This window comes from Diabrotica virgifera, chromosome 8, assembly GCF_917563875.1.
Source record: "Diabrotica virgifera virgifera chromosome 8, PGI_DIABVI_V3a".
Taxonomy (NCBI): Eukaryota; Metazoa; Arthropoda; class Insecta; order Coleoptera; family Chrysomelidae; genus Diabrotica; species Diabrotica virgifera.
The window spans coordinates 142,063,171-142,081,045 of NC_065450.1; the positions used below are offsets into that span (position 1 = coordinate 142,063,171).

General features: G+C 32.5%; 1 protein-coding gene across 4 annotated transcripts in view; it reads right to left on the reverse strand.

Moving 5' to 3' along the window:
- LOC114342354 (solute carrier family 15 member 1-like) overlaps positions 1–17,875 on the reverse strand; it is a 148,809-nt gene that overhangs the window by 81,801 nt on the left and 49,133 nt on the right. For all 4 annotated transcript variants that reach the window (XM_050658484.1, XM_050658483.1, XM_050658482.1 and 1 more), the window contains exon 10: positions 10,984–11,163. In XM_050658484.1, coding sequence (XP_050514441.1) covers positions 10,984–11,163 — 180 coding nt within the window. The remainder of the gene's footprint in view (positions 1–10,983; positions 11,164–17,875) is intronic.

Genomic DNA, 17,875 nt, shown 5'->3' on the forward strand with positions numbered 1-17,875 from the left:
ATCACAATTCTCTTATACCGAGTATCAGTGTCGGTGCCACAAACACACAGATACTCGTAAAACCTCATCCTCGGGGACATTATATATGTTCTAATGAAACAATGAGACCCACATGTCCGGGGATCAAACCGGTCACACTGCGTAACCTGGAGTGGTATTACCTATCTGACTGTCCATAACCTGGAGTGGTATATATCTGACCCCACCCAAGTAGCAATTTGTCGACGCGACAACGTTGTCTACCGCGTAGCAACGTTTTGTTACAACGTTGTTATTGCCTAGAAGACGACCCAATTCTGCACTAATTTGGTGGACGATTTTTGAGTTGTCTTGACGTTGCCTAGGCAACCTTAAGCGTTGCATAAGACAACTGAAGCGACTATAAAAAGTGCCTGCGTGCAATGGTTGCTCAAAGAGTCGGACTGGTTATGTTTTTTTACCTATATAAAAAGTAAACTATTTTGACATCATATCAGGTATTTAAATTTATATAATTACATAAATAAGGACTTAAACAAAATTACCTGATGTGAAATTTATAAACGCATCTCAGATTACCGTCAAATATGGATATTCCACCTTTAAAAAACACACGCGCTCATTTTTTATCACCTTTTTAACAAAAAATATGTAAATTTAAAAAATCTAATTTTAATATAAAAGCCAGAATTTATGGTAAAGATGTTTTGTATAAATTTAATGTATTGATGGTGCTTTTAAAGGTATTAGAAAATGCCTGCATTTTTTATATTTTGTGTTTTTATTTTCTTTACATCCCAAAAAACCAAAATGGTGCATTAAACAACATTACCAATATTACTTAAAATATACCTTATTACCAACCATAGACGGATGAAACAACCGAGAAGTCCAATCGCCGACCAAACACGGCCTGGACCGATTATCCCAACCACTTTAGAACGCACCCTCTTATTGGGTGACAGAGGTCATGTGACCAGTGCAATGAAGTGCATCATTCTCCTTAACAGCGTTGCCACATTTAGTAGATATCTACTGTTTTGGTATATTTTTGATATTATTTAAAAAATTCTAGTAGGCAATGTTTTTTATTAGATGTTTGGTTTATTTCAATATTTTGTTATCACTAAAATAAAATTTGCTTTTTAATAGTATTCACCCCATTTCTAAATTAATTTTCAGACATTTTGTTACAATTTCCCAATGTCATTACCGAAAATAAGATTCAGGACGTAGATGATGATAATAGATGGACAGAGAATAGACAAGGCGGAAACGGCGGGTTCGTTGGGAAAATATTCCCATGCGATATTTTTGCATAATCACATTCGTGAGACATCCCAGAATAAGGTTCAAGAAGTCGCCCACGAGAAAAGTGGGCCAATTTTTTTTAACAATTTTTTTTTAATCAAATTGCAAAAATAAATATTTTGGCCCGGACTAATTTTCTTTTAGATTTTTTGGACCATTCTGGACAAAAAAGGTCTCTTATAATTTTTCTCTAAAGTTAATCTTTTTCGAGTTAGAAGCAAGTTAAAATTTGAAAAACGCGAAAATGGCTATTTTTAAGGCTTAATAAGTCGGTCAAAAATTATTATTTTTAAAGTCAGAAAGTGACTAAATCAAAGTTTAAAGTCGCCGTTACATGATCCCGAAGAAATCTGTTTCATTAATTTACTACTAAGCTGTTATTTTTAATTAATAACAATGAGTGGTTGTATCGTATTGACGCTGCTGTAAATGTGAGTGCGAGGACTGCTGGAATAGCTTCTCTCTCGCACTCAGCATTTACAGCCCCGCACACGTGAATGGCGCTTATTATTATTACTTAAAAATAACAGCTTAGTAATAAAATAATGACAAAAATTTCTTCAGGATCTTGTAGGGGGGGCTTCAAACTTTGTTTTAGTCATATATTGACTTTCATAATAATAACTTTTAACCGAGTTATTAAGCCTTGAAAATCGCCATTTTTCGTTTTTTTCAATTTTAAATTGCTTATAAGTCGAAAACGATCAACTTTGGAGAAAAATTATTAGAGACCTTTTTTGTCCAGAATGGTCCAAAAAATTAAAGAAAAAATTGCTCGGGCCAAAAATATTGATTCTTGCAATTTGATTAAAAGAAAAATTGTTTAAAAAAATTGGCCCACTTTACACTTGGGCGACTTCTTGAACCTTATTCTGGGATGTCTCACGAATGTGATTATGCAAAAAAATCTCATGGGAATATTTTCCCTTCGAACCCGCCGTTTTCGCCTTGTCTAGAAATGAAACTGGTAAATACCAGATCTAAATAAGGAAATCTTCATATAATTGGTTTGGAGAATTTTCAAAATGATTGTAACGCTCGGTTTCATAATCAGTTTTTTAAATTTTAAGTAAGTTGGTACCTCTACCTTTATCACAATTCATATATGGGTAAATGTCAACTTTAAAGTGAACTTTACTTAATGTTTACTTTAAGTTGATTATGAAATCGGGCGATTTTGACAGATAACCGTTAACACAGATTTTACTGTATTTACAGGGCATAAAAAGAATCTACTGATTTCTATTGATTTTTTGAAAGCAAAACTACTATCCGCTGCAAGATAATTCGGATGGAATTCAGACAAAATATGTACAAAAAGTACATATTTTGTCGGAGTTTCAGCCAAATTATCTTGCAACGGATATAGTACTGAAAGAGTAAGAACTGGCCTGGCAACCCTGTCTAGCAAAGCTGATACAAAGATTAGAGCTTATCAAATCTACTGATAAAACAATGGACAATGGAGAAACCAGCTAATAAAAAACAAATAAACAGGTTGTTAAATAAATCGAAAATTTCCAGCAAAATAAAATATAAAATAATAAGAAAAAAGTAAGGTTATAAAGTAAATTATTTTTTTGCTCCTGAAGTTGCCGTAAACGTGTCACATATCTATAGAACTATAAGTAAAGGCCCTGTGGTCGTGAGAGACAACTACCTAGTCGGCCAGAAAACCCATGGGCGTAAATTAGTTTAGCATTATAACGTTTTTAAGTAGTTGCGATTGTTGAAAAAACTTGACTGTGATATGTAGTTGTCACAATAGTAATAACTTAGTTGCCCATATAACTAAATATATTACTTAACGTTGTAACATCGTAATGTCAGTCGGGTTAGGGGTCGTTGGCCGAAACAACTGAAAATGCTCTCGGGCAACGTTATATACAGTGCATTTGTTTGTACTGACAACCAATGCGTCGAAAAATTGCTACTTGGGCAAGCTATACCACCACCCCTCCCATCGCAGAATATAAGTACATAACGAATGAGGATGCTTTGTACTGAACGTTACCTTGGATGCCCTGGGTTGGGACATCCTCTGTATCACTTTATGTGGTTAAACCACCTGATTTTAGGGGTAGCTATAAGAGCTTTTCTCCCTATTAATGACTTGACTTTGGACTTGTGTCCTAAAGATGTGTGTTCCGGGCAGCGAGGCACCGACTAAGTCAGTGTCCCGCTATCCGCAAATGTCCCCGGTAAATAAAGTTCGGTTATTGTTGGACCCATCCAAGTTTTATTGGACCCATCATCTGACAAAACAACTTCACTTTAACTTTTTTTTAAGAAATTGGCTAAGAGAACTAAGAATAAATGCTCTATGTAAATGCTATATGCCTAAATAAAATTATATATGGTATAATTTTAACGATACCTGCATAATCTTAGTGATCCCAAATTAGATCCACTTGGAGAGTTGCTTATATATAATTGTGTTTTTGAAAAATTCTAATTATCCTATTAAAAATAGGATAAAATATTTTTTTTTTGTTTTCTGGTCTTGGTTTGGAACTTTTAGCAACGTAATAGGGAACTTGCACATTTTTTTTATTACATAATAATGTTCAGTTTTGTATAAAACTGAGATTTCCAAAATTTCACGCTTCAAAAACTCATAATAACTTAGAAGTACAAATTTAAAGTCTTCTGTATTTTAAAATAGTTCAAACAACTCGTGGCGTCACATAGTTTAACTATATGGTTCCGTTTATGGTTATATTTAGGTATATTCTTCTGCTTCTTCTTTAGTTTATTGGCCTCCACCTACTTGGTTATTTGGCCAGCTCATCGTCGCGGAATAAAGGAAAAATATTTATATTCTAATGACATTTTTATCGTATGTCATTGTAATAATATATACCAGTTTTTTAAGATTTTAGTTTGATATAGTTATTGAAGGAAAGGAATGAAGGTTTACTATGGAAAATAAAACCATTTTGTTAAAGTACAAATTTTCTATGAATAATTCAAACGATCAAAAATACTTGTAACGTCACATAACTTCATTTTCTACTGACGTTTATAATGTTTAATTTAAAATTATATACAATTTTGTTTACTTTGTTGGTTCAGAATGTAAACATATAGCCCGATGACGTCACGACGCGTTTTGGGCTGGCTGGTATAATTTGAATTTTAATTGTCTTTAGGGGCCAAACGAAAAACAAACAAAACTTTTTTATCTTTGATACATGTTTTAAATTATTTCTGTTGTGATTTATAATATTTTTTTCGAATTTAAAATTTTATACAAGTTCCCTCTTGTAGTAGTAGTAATATCTAGGAGAGTAATCTGTAGTGTGTGTTGAGTAAATGCCTTGTTACTTAATAAAGTCGACTTAATTGTCTTTACAAAGAGAGGTTTATTGAATCCGAAAATCTGAGGTCCCTCAGGTGACTATCGACACCGATCGCAATCCCACAAGGATCGAAATTATCTTCATTTATTAAAATTTAGTAAATGAAATATTTTCCACCCGTAAATTTTCTTATCTTTGAGCTACGAGGGGAATGTAGGTTAAAAAGCATTTTGGAAAATATGACGGAAGAACAAAAAGAAGGTAAAGATAATGAATATAGTATTGTGTTTTCAATTTATCAATCAAAGGCAAAATGAAAATTAAATTAAATTTTTTTTTAATAACGCGGGCACATAAATTTGATACACCCTGTATACTGATCTGTAAATATTTATTAGAATTTAGTTTGGATGTAAGTAGATTTCTCTTTTAATGAGCTTTCCGATGAACCATTAAAGACTTTTGTGAATAATTAAAGTGAAAAGGACGATGTATTTAGTTTTAAAATGGAAAAAGATTGTTTATTACGGGAACTATAGAATCTACAGGTAGAGGTAATTATCATTTTCTAGAAAAATGGTTTAAAAGAAAGTTTGGAATTTTAATATCTTTGTTTCAACCCGAGTAAATGTTGTAGGGTTCTCCGAAAGTAATTAGGAGGGTCGGAATAATTTTGAAACTGACTGTTTGTTTGTCGAATGGAAAAAAGGAAATGTTTCTGATTCTTGGCAATTTGGAAGGGGAAAAGTGGTTTGAATGTTGAGTGAATTTGAAAAAGAAGGCAGTATGTTATTGGCATCACTGAGGAGCAGTTCGACGTTTTCGTGGATAAGTAGTTAGCAAGTACCAGTGGTTGTTTAATAGTGGAGAATAGTGCTGAAAAGTGGAACGAGAGACAGATCAAATTAAGATGAAATACCTCTTTGGTTCTGTATTATTGTGAGAAGGAGAGCAGAGAATTTTTGGAGTTTGTGTGAATCGAGTACTGGTCAAAAGAGGCTTTGGCTCGTTGGAGAATTGGTGCTGGTATGCTGATAGTTTTGAAGCTGGAGAGCGGAGAAGGCTTTGATGAGTAGCCTTTAACATAGTCAAGGAGGGAGAGCTGTTTTGGGTCACGAGAAGACATCAGAGTGAGTGAAGAAAAAGGTCAGTCAACTTATGTGAAAGATATTTTTATGTTCGGAAACTAAAATTTTGAGTAAAAAGCGTAGGAATTAAAATTCCAATATTTCAAAAAGTAAATAGGAAGTACAGCTAATCTTGCGAATACATAATTTGGTTTTGTTTATTTTGTTGTACCAAAGTCATCGGGAACAAACCGATAAATTGTTTTTTTTAACTAGAATAAATTTAAGTGGTAAAAATTTCATTCGGACATCTGTGTCCACAGGTTTTAGATTTGATATATTTTTAGAGTATTGATTTTGATAAATAAAAGACAATTCTGTATGTTTATTTTATATTTTTGCTTTATTTCTTTTTCCTATTTTATCCCGATTAGGATCAACTAAGAGATACTGAAACCACGAGAGAAGATAAGTATAACGTAAGATAATTTAGACATTTTTTAATATTATAAAAAGGCACCCTGAGATTTTTTTTATTCATTTTTTATGTATGATTTGCGACAATTAAATAATTAATCAAACAAATAATACTTAATATAGAATTAATAAGAAACAGATCATAACAACATGGCGAGCCAACGTAGGACATTAAAGTATCTCTGGTTGTGAATTTGAAGGGAATAGGAAACGGAAAAACAGGTGAAGGAAAATTTATTTGCCCGTCGGAAAAAGTTGATATATTTAAAATTTTTGAAATATTTGTTTGACTTAATTTTTTTATCTAGGTACAATTTTACATATTTATTTTATTTTTGATTGATTTGAATTTTGAAATATTTAAAAATTTGTGGGATAAATTGATTATATTTGGGGAGAGAAAAATTTTCGTCTCGACAGCATACAAGGTATTTTCGAATTTCGTATCAGGCGGGGTTAAATTTTAACTACATATCGATAACAACCAGAAGCAAAAGCAAAGAAAACAAAAAAACAAGAAGAACATTTGGAACAAGAAGAACATATAGAACAAGAAGACATTTTCGAAACAACAATCATGGCATCAGAACAACAAGAATTATCAGGAATAGATAAATTATTACAACTAATGCAACTCCAGTCACAAAAACTGGATAAAATGGATGAATCACAACAAAAACTGGGTAAAAATCAGGAAGAAACATCAAAAAAAATGGATAAACTGGATCAAAAAATGGATGACACACAACAAAAAATGGATGAATCACAACAAAAAATGGATCAAAAATGGATGAAACATCAAAGAAAATGGATGAAACACAACAAGTAATGAAAGAAAATCAGGAGGAAACAAAACAAGCAATAGAAGAGAACAATAAGAAAATAGAGGAACGCATAGAAAAGTATGAAAAGGAAATAAAAGAATGTTTGACCACAATGAAAAACGAGATAGAAGAACAAGAAATGAGAATGAAGGACCACATGAAAGAACAAGAAATGAAAATTCAAAATAAAATGGAGGAGTTAACAAATTGCCAGAAAAAGGGACTAGAAAATTTGGAAAATAAGTTGGAAAATGCTATTCAAGTAGACAGAGCAGAAGTGGAAAAAAGAATCACAGAAATAGAAAAACAAGTCACCGAAAACAGGACGCAACAGAATTTCGGAGAAAGAAGAGAAACGATTATCCATAGTACAGAGGATGTAAAAATAAGATTTGGCGGGGATGTAAAAAAATTACACCCAGTAATTTTCATAAAAAATTTAAAAAAGAAAATACGACACATCGGTAACTTCGAGACAGCCAAAGAAACGATCAGGAACCATCTTAAAGATGAGGCAAGTTTATGGTTCGATAGCAAATAAGAAGAATTGGACAATTGGCATAAATTCGAACAAAAGTTCCTGAGTTATTTCTGGGGAAAAATACAACAGCTAGAAATAAACAAGGAATTGCAAAATGGGAGGTACCATGATAGACTGGGTATTTCAGAGAAAATATATGCACTACAATTATATAATAATGCAAAACATCTACAATACAATTATTCATCCGAACAGCTAGTAGAACTGATAGCCAGACATTTTGAAGATACCTTAGAAGATCACATAACTCTACAAAACTACAAAGATATCGACAGTTTGTGCCAATTCTTGCAAATACGAGAAGCAAAAATGAGAGAAAGAGAAATAAGAAGATCGCAAGATAATTATAGACAACGCGAAAATCGAGACTATAGAGATAGAAGACAGAACTTTAGGAGAGATTATACAAGAAGAGAAAACGAAAATAGAGACAACCGAAGAGGAAACTATGAACAAAGAAATCGGCAATGGAACGAAGACAGATATCGAGAAAACCAGAATAGAAATAACACCCGCACAAATCAAGAAGACAGAAATGATAATAGAAAGAATGAACAGGAAAATCGTGGAAACCGATACGGGTCCGACAAAGAGAAAACAGGAGAGCGGTAAACAACACGCAAATATATGAATATGAGGATGAGAGACAAAGCGACGGAAGAAGAAGCGAAGAAGAACAGCAAACGTCTTTTCACGAAGGCGCTCACTAAAAACAAAAGAACAAACAGGAATTTTTTGTCACCCGAAGGAATTTACTAAATTAGCAGGAACTAATGATAAAGGAAGTGGATCTAATTTAAAATTTGTAGATGGTTTTATCAATGAGAAACCGATTAAAATTATGATTGATACTGGTTCAGAAATTACTTTGATTAACAGGAAATTAATAGAAGAGGTTGATTTGACGAATTTAATTTACAAAATTCCCAGGGTAAATTTAGTGGGCGCAAATAAACGGACTTTGGCAACAATAAATGAACGAATACGAATAAAGGTTCGATTGGGGAAGCAATTTTATGCACTACAATGTGTTATAATGCCAAACATGATTCATGATATGATCGTAGGAGTGGATCTATTGTCGAAAATCACAGATGGAAAAGAAGAAGAACCGAACATTCTGGAAATGGACAAGGAACATGAGAAACGGAAAAAGGAAAATGTAGACAAAAAACAAACGGTGGAAATGAATTTGGCAATGAAGCAAGGACAGGGAAGAAAGAGGAGAAAGCAGCAGAAGATAAGTAAAAACAATGAAGCCTGGGATTCCTCGAAAAACGAGATGAGCCCAGAAGAAGAAAAAGAAGAAAAAAGAGTGACAAAAGAAATTGACGATTGGGATTCCTCGAAAAAAGAGATGAGCCCAGAAGAAGAAAAAGAAGAAAGAAGATGGATAAAAGAAAATGAAGATTGGGATTCCTCGAAAAAAGGGATGAGCCCAGAAGAAGAAAAAGAAGAAAGAAGATGGATAAAAGAAAATGAAGATTGGGATTCCTCGAAAAAAGAGATGAGCCCAAAAGAAGAAAAAGAAGAAAAAAGATTGACACAGGAAAATAAAGATTGGGATTCCTCAAAAGATGAGATGAGCCCAGAAGAAGAATAGATCAGAATAGAAAAAGAAGGCGGAAAAGATACAATTGAGACTGCGGTATTTAAAGAGGAAGTATGCAAAATGGAGAAGACAGAATACATAATAAACATGTGTAGAGAATCGGAGGAAAAAGAAAGAAAATTGATATGTGGAGAAGAAAAGGAGAAGGAACTAAGTGTAATATTGAGGGAATATGAAAATTTAATAAATGAAGAAAACAGAGTAGCCAAAAAGTATGAAAATTCATTTGAGACTAAAGACTTAGGAAACTTTCGATCGAAAACTTACCCTATCCCATCTAAGTACAGACACTGGGAAAAAGAAAGCAATTGTTTTTCAGGTGGGATTCAATATTTTGACACAATAGAAAAGTGTTGTTGTCGAGAGAAAATCATATTTTTGTTGCACTTATTAATACTGATTTTATCTCAAAACAAGGCGGGGATATTATTGTGTTTTCAATTTATCAATCAAAGGCAAAATGAAAATTAAATTAAATTTTTTTTTAAATAACGCGAGCACATAAATTTGATACACCCTGTATATTGATCTGTAAATATTTATTAGAATTTAGTTTGGATGTAAGTAGATTTCTCTTTTAATGAGCTTTCCGATGAACCATTAAAAACTTTTGTGAATAATTAAAGTGAAAAGGACGATGTATTTAGTTTTAAAATGGAAAAAGATTGTTTATTACGGGAACTATAGAATCTAGAGGTAGAGGTAATTATCATTTTCTAGAAAATGGTTTAAAAGAAAGTTTGGAATTTTAATATCTTTGTTTCAACCCGAGTAGATGTTGTAGGGTTTCCCGAAAGTAATTAGGAGGGTAGGAATAATTTTGGAACTGACTGTTTGTTTGTCGAATGGAAAAAAGGAAATGTTTCTGATTCTTGGCAATTTGGAAGGGGAAAAGTGGTTTGAATGTTGAGTGAATCTGAAAAAGAAGGCAGTATGTAATTGGCATCGCTGAGGAGCAGTTCGACGTTTTCGTGGATAAGTAGTTAGCAAGTACCAGTGGTTGTTTAATAGTGGAGAATAGTGCTGAAAAGTGGAACGAGAGACAGATCAAATTGAGATGAAATACCTCTTTGGTTCTGTATTATTGTGAGAAGGAGAGCAGAGAATTTTTGGAGTTTGTGTGAATCGAGTACTGGTCAAAAGAGGCTTTGGCTCGTTGGAGAATTGGTGCTGGTATGAAGATAGGTTTGAAGCTGGAGAGCGGAGAAGGCTTTGATGAGTAGCCTTTAACATAGTCAAGGAGGGAGAGCTGTTTTGGGTCACGAGAAGACATCAGAGTGAGTGAAGCAAAAGGTCAGTCAACTTATGTGAAAGATATTTTTATGTTCGGAAACTAAAATTTTGAGTAAAAAGCGTAGGAATTAAAATTCCAATATTTCAAAAAGTAAATAGGAAGTATAGCTAATCTTGCAAATACATAATTTGGTTTTGTTTATTTTGTTGCACCAAAGTCATCGGGAACAAACCGATAAATTGTTTTTTTTAACTAGAATAAATTTAAGTGGTAAAAATTTCATTCGGACATCTGTGTCCACAGGTTTTAGATTTGATAGATTTTTAGAGTATTGATTTTGATAAATAAAGGACAATTATGTATGTTTATTTTATATTTTTGCTTTATTTCTTTTTCCTATTTTATCCCGATTAGGATCAACTAAGAGATACTGAAACCACGAGAGAAGATAAGTATAACGTAAGATAATTTAGACATTTTTTAATATTATAAAAAGGCACCCTGAGATTTTTTTATTCATTTTTTATGTATGATTTGCGACAATTAAATAATTAGTCAAATAAATAGTAATTAATATAAAATTAATAAGAAGCAGATCATAACAATAGATAAAAAAGATAACTAACTCTAACTTACTTGGTATTCTATAGAAAGCATACTTATTTCAAATGTATGTTTGTTAAATCTGATATTTCCGCATTGCAATGGAGCTTCCACTGTTAGTTTATACATTGTATAGTTGTGACTTAACATATTTTTAAACCGAAATATATTACCAGCACCCAACATTTGCACTCCATTTAGAGGATTCATTACCTAAAAAAGAATGTTTATTGTGAATACAGTCGAAACCGCTTATTAAAATACCGGTTATAGAAATATCCCGCTTTAAGTAATAAAAATTTGAGGTACTGAACCAGAGTCTTCTGAGGACCAATGATCGGTTATTAGAATATCTCGGTTATAGGAATACTTTTGCTAGGCACGAAGGCTATTCCAATAGGCGGGTTCGACGGTACTCCTTTGAGTAATGTGTAGATACCGGCTATAATATCTACAGTTGTTATTACAGGTATTTGTTTTTAAGTATTGTTGTATTTTTTATTCTTTAAGACCCATTTTAATTTCACATATCCTGCCCAGGCTAATCTGACTCTTTTTTTACCTCCGCTGTTTGGTTTTCCTTATTTATTTTTATTATCGGTCCCAAATATGTATAATCATTAACCGCTTCTATTGTGGTTTCGTTTAATAATACGTTTCTATTATCTTGTGTGTTTGTCATTGTTTTTGTTTTGGTAACATTCATTTTTAGACCTATTTGTTCGGATTCATTTGCTAGTTCGGTTAACATAGTTACTACAGCGTCTGCATATCTTAGGTGGTTTAGTTTCTTTCCATTTATGTTTATTCCCATGTTTGACCATTCTATTGTTTTGAAAATACCTTCCAGTGCTAATGTAAATAGTTTAGGAAAAATAACATCTCCCTATAGCACTCCTCCATTAATTATATATTATGAATTACCATTCTGTATCTGGAATCTATTCTACAGTTGTTTATAACTTTTTCTATGGCCCACATTTCCACGCTGTCAAAAGCTTTTTCGTAGTCGACGAACGCTAAATGCAGATCTATATGGTATTCGTTAGATTTCTCTATTAATGTACTAATTGTCAGAAGATGGCCAGTGGTGCTATATCCTTTTCGGAATCCTGCTTGCTCTACTGGTTGACTGGTTGATATGGGTCCAATTTATGTGTTAGCTTATTGTTAATAATCCTCATGAATAGTTTATACATTTGCGACAGCAGTGAAATGTGTCTGTAATTTTTTATGTCCTTTCTGTCGCCTTTTTTAAATAGCAGGATTGTAAGACTTTCGTTTCATTCGTCGGATATTTCTCTATCTATTCTTCTATAATAGATTTCTTAATGTTTGCAAGATTTATTCTTTCCCTTCTATAGAATATTTCAGCAATAATTCCATCTGGTCTCGGTGCTTTATTGTGCTTTAATTGTGATAGAGCTTCTTTTATTTCCTAATTTTACATTCGTGATTGTTTTCTTAATATATTCTTGAGTGTAGAGGATTGCGTCTTTCTTTAAGGTATATAGTTCTTTATAAAACCTTTCTACTTCTTCTGATATCTTATCTTTTGTCCTCTCTTCCCATCCTGCTTCATACTTTATTGGAATAAGTAGTGGTTTCCCTAAATTTGGCTGTACACATTTTAGGCCCTTATTTCTACCAATTACTTTCCCGATTTCATTTTCAGCGGGTTTTCTTATTTCTCTCAATTACTTTCTCTATTTCATTTTCAGTGTGTTTTCTTAGATCTTGTTTCTTTCTCTTGTCTTACTACTAATAAGTTTGTTTAGTTCTACGTATTCTACTGCGTTTCTTATGTTCTCGCTTATTTGTTTTCGTCGACTTGCCATTAATTTAACTGTCCCGCTACTTAATCTATTTTATTTTGTTCTTAGTTTTTTGTCAGTTTTAATTTCCGCTTCTAAGAGTTTTTCTTTAATTTCTTCATTAATTTTATTAATTTCTGACTATTCCTTTGCTACTGTTGTTTGTTATGTTCTGTATTATAAAAAACTTTCTTTAAAACACACCAACAGATATCTAAACTACAAATCAAATCACATCAATATTAAAAATCGAATTATTAAATTCTTATAAACAGGGGTCCATAAGGGCGGAGAGGGGCGGTGCCCCCTGGCGCCGAAACAGAAAGGCGCCGGTAGGTGCCGAAAAAAAAATTTGACAATACCGAAATTACCAGAAATATTAGTAATATTTTAATATCTTGTAAAATTGAAAATTTACCAATCGTAGGTAGATATAAAAATAGCAGTTATTATTACTTTGATCCCATAAGTGTACGAACCGTTATTTCTCTCATTAAACTGAACTATTAACTATTACTCTATTCACTCACAGTAAAATATTGCAAAACCTCTGGATTTTAAAGAACAGCTCGGATTAAATGACATTTTTGGTATACACATAGCTAACATGTCAAAGAAGAAAATAATATTGTGTAGATGTGTGGTTTTGCCCTAGTGGTGTACCATCCCTTCACGGGGGTGAAAAAATACACGTTCAAAATAAGTCCGGAGGTGGATAAACTGTCGAATTGTAAGTAACTAAATTAAGTTAAGTTGTTCTATAAAGTTTTTGTATTACTTAAGTCAATAACTACTTTTCGAGTTACTTGCGAGTGAATATGTTTATTTTCAACAAAAAAGAAACACTTTTTTAGACGGTTTTTCGCAAATAACTCAAAAAGTAAGTATTTTATCGAAAATTCTTGGGAAAAATTTTGAAAAATTCATTTCCTTCAAAATTTCAATTTTTTTTAATTTAAAATCAATTTTATTCAAAAATAAGTACTTTGAAGTGGTGAACTTCCAGATCATATAAATATACGAGTACATAAGTGAAGTAAATTATAAAGCTGTAACGATTAATTTCATTTGGGATGCTAATTATTAAGTGGAGATTTTTACGATGTGTTTTACCAAAAAAAGGGACCAACTTTATTTTCAGCGTTACTGGCTTACTTTTGCTGCTATAAACTTTTTTAAAAAACAAAACTAAAGCTTTTTCTAAAGACTTTAATGCCTGGTTGCACCAACAAATCTTAAGTCCAGCTTAGCCAAGCTCAGCTTATAGATAGGGCCGTTTTAACTCACACTTAAGTTGCACCATAATTTTCGATTTTTATCTGTGCAATCCACATGGCAACCCATTGTGGTAGGCTGAAAATTGATCCGACTCCATGGTACAACGCGTATGTTTCGTAAGCTGAGCTTAACGCACGTCTTAAGCTTAAGATGTGTTGGTGCAACCAGGCATAAAAAAGTTATAACGAGTTATGCCCAAAAAGTGCTTCATTTTTTGGCTATTTCACGTTAAAATGTTCGATTTGGAATTTGACGAATAAGAACCCACTTTTCTCGAGTTCTCGAGCTACAGCTCTTCCTCTACTGGATGTACCGACTTCATGCGTGCAAAAGTTTATTTAATTTTTTTATAAGCTATATTTTTGCTAAGAACATTTTTTTCAATAAAATACACACTTCTTGTGTTATTTGCGAAAAACCGTCTAAAACCGTGCTTTTTATCATTAATCGGAAATAACTGGAAAAATATTGACTTACAGAAGTGAAAGAATTATGTATGGAACAATAGTTGCTTAGAATTAATCAGTTTATCAAGTTCCGGACTTTTTAACGTATATTTTTTCATCCCCGACGACGCAATATCAATTTTTTTCTTTGTTATAAATTAGCTATGCGTATGCCAAATTTCATGTCAATCCAAGCGGTTCTTTAAAATACTGAGAAAAAACCTTGAGCAAATGGACTATAATAATCATCATCATCATCCAACCAATTCACGTCCACTGCTGGACATAGGTCTCCCTCAATTGTTTCCACACTTCACGGTTTTGTGCTGATTTTTGCCAGTTTTTACTAATCCGCCTGATATCATCTGCCCATCGTGTAGGCGGCCTTCCTCTACTTCGTTTATCTTCTCTTGGTCTCCACTCCATCATGGAGTGGAGTGGAGACATCCATGATGGAGTGGAGACTATAATAATAACTATACATATATATTTATTTGTTCTCTGATAATGTAATTGTGGTTTTTTGTAATTAGTTATAGTATTCATAATAACTTATCAGTATATTCCTTTCTTGCTTCTGAAAATCTAAGAGCAGAAAATAAGGGTTACCCAGAGGGCCATGCTAAGACTCACAAGGAGACAGAATACCAAATAATAGCAGGCAAAGAACAAAAATCAAAGACATAGTAGAACATGCAGCAAAAAAGAAATGGATATGTGCAGGTCATGTGGCAAGAACACCGAACAACAGCTAGACTAGAAGATTATTGGAATAGTGACCGCGGACGGGCAATCGGATAAACGAAGCAGAGATCGACCACCACGGAGTGACGATGTAAAGAGAACTGCCGGGAACTGGATAGCTGGTAGCTCAAGATAGGGAGACATGGAGAAACTTAGAGGAGGCCTATGTTCAGCAGTGGACGATAACGGTTAGATTATAATGATGATGATACTTTCCTAACACATAAAAAATAGTTTGTAGGTATACTGTTTAACGATTCACTAAGCTACAAAATACTACTACAAAGGAGGGAAGAAAGGGGCGCCCAAAATTACTTGCCCCGGGGCGCTTGAAAGCCTTGGCGCGGCCCTGCTTATAAATATGATAGAGCCAAAATTACTTGTTCTAACGAATATTCATTCTTATAGTTTAGACATTTGTTAATATATCCTGGAACAGTATCATGAGGTTTTTTTCCTAGTTTTCCTCTTGATTTACTATGGGATCTCTAACAGAAGAATTTTACTGCTATCATTGTATGTGGTGGTCTTTTTAAAAACAATTTTAAAGTCATCTTCTTTAAAATGTATAACATATGTCTGAATTCTCAATGAGTCAGATTAAATTAAATTATTAGAAGAATTTTTTTACCAAATAACAAAAACAAAAGTTGTTTAATTTATTAATGTTTTGTATTTTGAGGACGATTTCCGAAGTGGATATCTAAACGTCAAAATAAACTTAATTTGAAACAAAAATGTGGCTTATTCGTAATAAAAATAGCAAACTAAAAATCCTTATAAACATTCGAAAACGGTAGGCAACTAATAATTATAAATCATAATCTAGAATTTGCAAAATAAAGTAACAATAATAAAAGTGATGCAATTATGATAAAAAGCGTCTCATATCGCAAGATAAATTTTTAAATCATAATAAAGTTTGTGTATCTTACAAGATATTAATTATGGGATTTTATTTATGCAATCTCATTTTTCTCGATATTTTTCAGGTGTAAATCTTGGACTATTGTCAATTTTTTTTGTATTTTAATTCATTGCATTTGTATCAGTTAATATACACACCTCATTTTATCCGAAAATACGTCAGATTACGATAGAAATCGAGCAAATCATTGTTTTAAAACTATCTGAATATTTTATTATCAATTTTTTAAAATAAAACACTAAAAAAATATAATTAGAAGACTATCTACAACACAAAAATTAAGTTTGTGAATGTTTTGACACCGCCCAAAATTTATGAAAATGACGTGCATAAAAGTACATACGAGTACATATTTCTCAGAATAAATTAATATAAGAAGAATAAAAAACCGCTAAACGCCGTAAAAATTAGTGGCGCTTACAATATTCCAGCTACAAAAGAGCTGATATGAATATTAGGTGGCCCGAAAATGTATTTTAATTTTGATGGAAAAAATTCTAGTTTTATTTTAACATATTTTTCCATAATATTTGCTAAATTTGAAGTAAAACGCTCTCTCCGCAAAAGAGTAACCTGGATATAGTTTGCATTTTGAAGCTTTACTTCAAATTTAGCAAATGTTATGGAAAAAAAAATCTTTTAAAATAAAACTTAAATTTTATTTTTCATCAAAATGAAAATACATTTTCGCGCTACGTATATTCATATCAGCTCTTTTGTTGCTGGAATATTGTATGCGCCACTCATTTTTACGGCGTTTAGCGGTTTTTTATTCTTGCATCAGCAGTTTTTCAGTTATTTATTTTAAATATATGAAGTTAGCCAGTCACAACATGACTGCTATATCAAGAAGATTAAATATTTAAAGACCGTAAGTCCATAAAATATCAATAACGAAGAAAAATTAGTGCAATGGTTGTTGAGAGGTAATTTATGTACTGAAATAAAGAGATGGTACTAAGCTAAGGTAAGCTAATTATAGCCTCCTTTTAACATCATAGGTGTGTTCAAAAACGATCTACAAAAATTTAATAACAATAAGATAAGAATAATAATATAAGAGTAATAATAAACAAGAAGGTGGGGTCCTCAAAGTTCCATAGCAAGTTTATGAAGTTGAATGTAATATTTTAAAGTGCCATAGCAAGTTTATGAAGTTGAATGAAATATTTCTCGATTATACGTTAAGCGTTATAAATGGGCTCATTTGTCGCATTATCTCTCAAATGATCTAGTACCTATCGAATGTACAATAGATTTTTTTTCTATTCGAAATAGAACGGCCGGTAAGTGAACTCGGATTGCTCAATCAAATTTGGCGTCGTAACCACTACAAATACATAAACAATTTTGTCAATAATGGTTAAATGGATTATACTTTGAGAACTCGATAACTTCTAAACGGCTTAAACGATTTTGATCACCAGACATGAGTTTGAAGCATATTGGCAAGTCCACAAGGAAAAATTTCCTATAGCTGGCTGTGTATACCATTTACAAGTAAAATGTAATAAAATATTTTTGGCTTGGTACATTAAGGTATATTAAAGGTATATTAGTTTAAAATGATGCCTATGGGGCTACAAACATAGAAACAAATCACCTGTTGCCTGTCACCTCTTGTAACATAATGACCTAATGTTACCTATTGACCCACTTACCACGTGTGGGAGTCATATGTTGCCCTAGGGCCGTAGCCATAGGAATTTTATTCA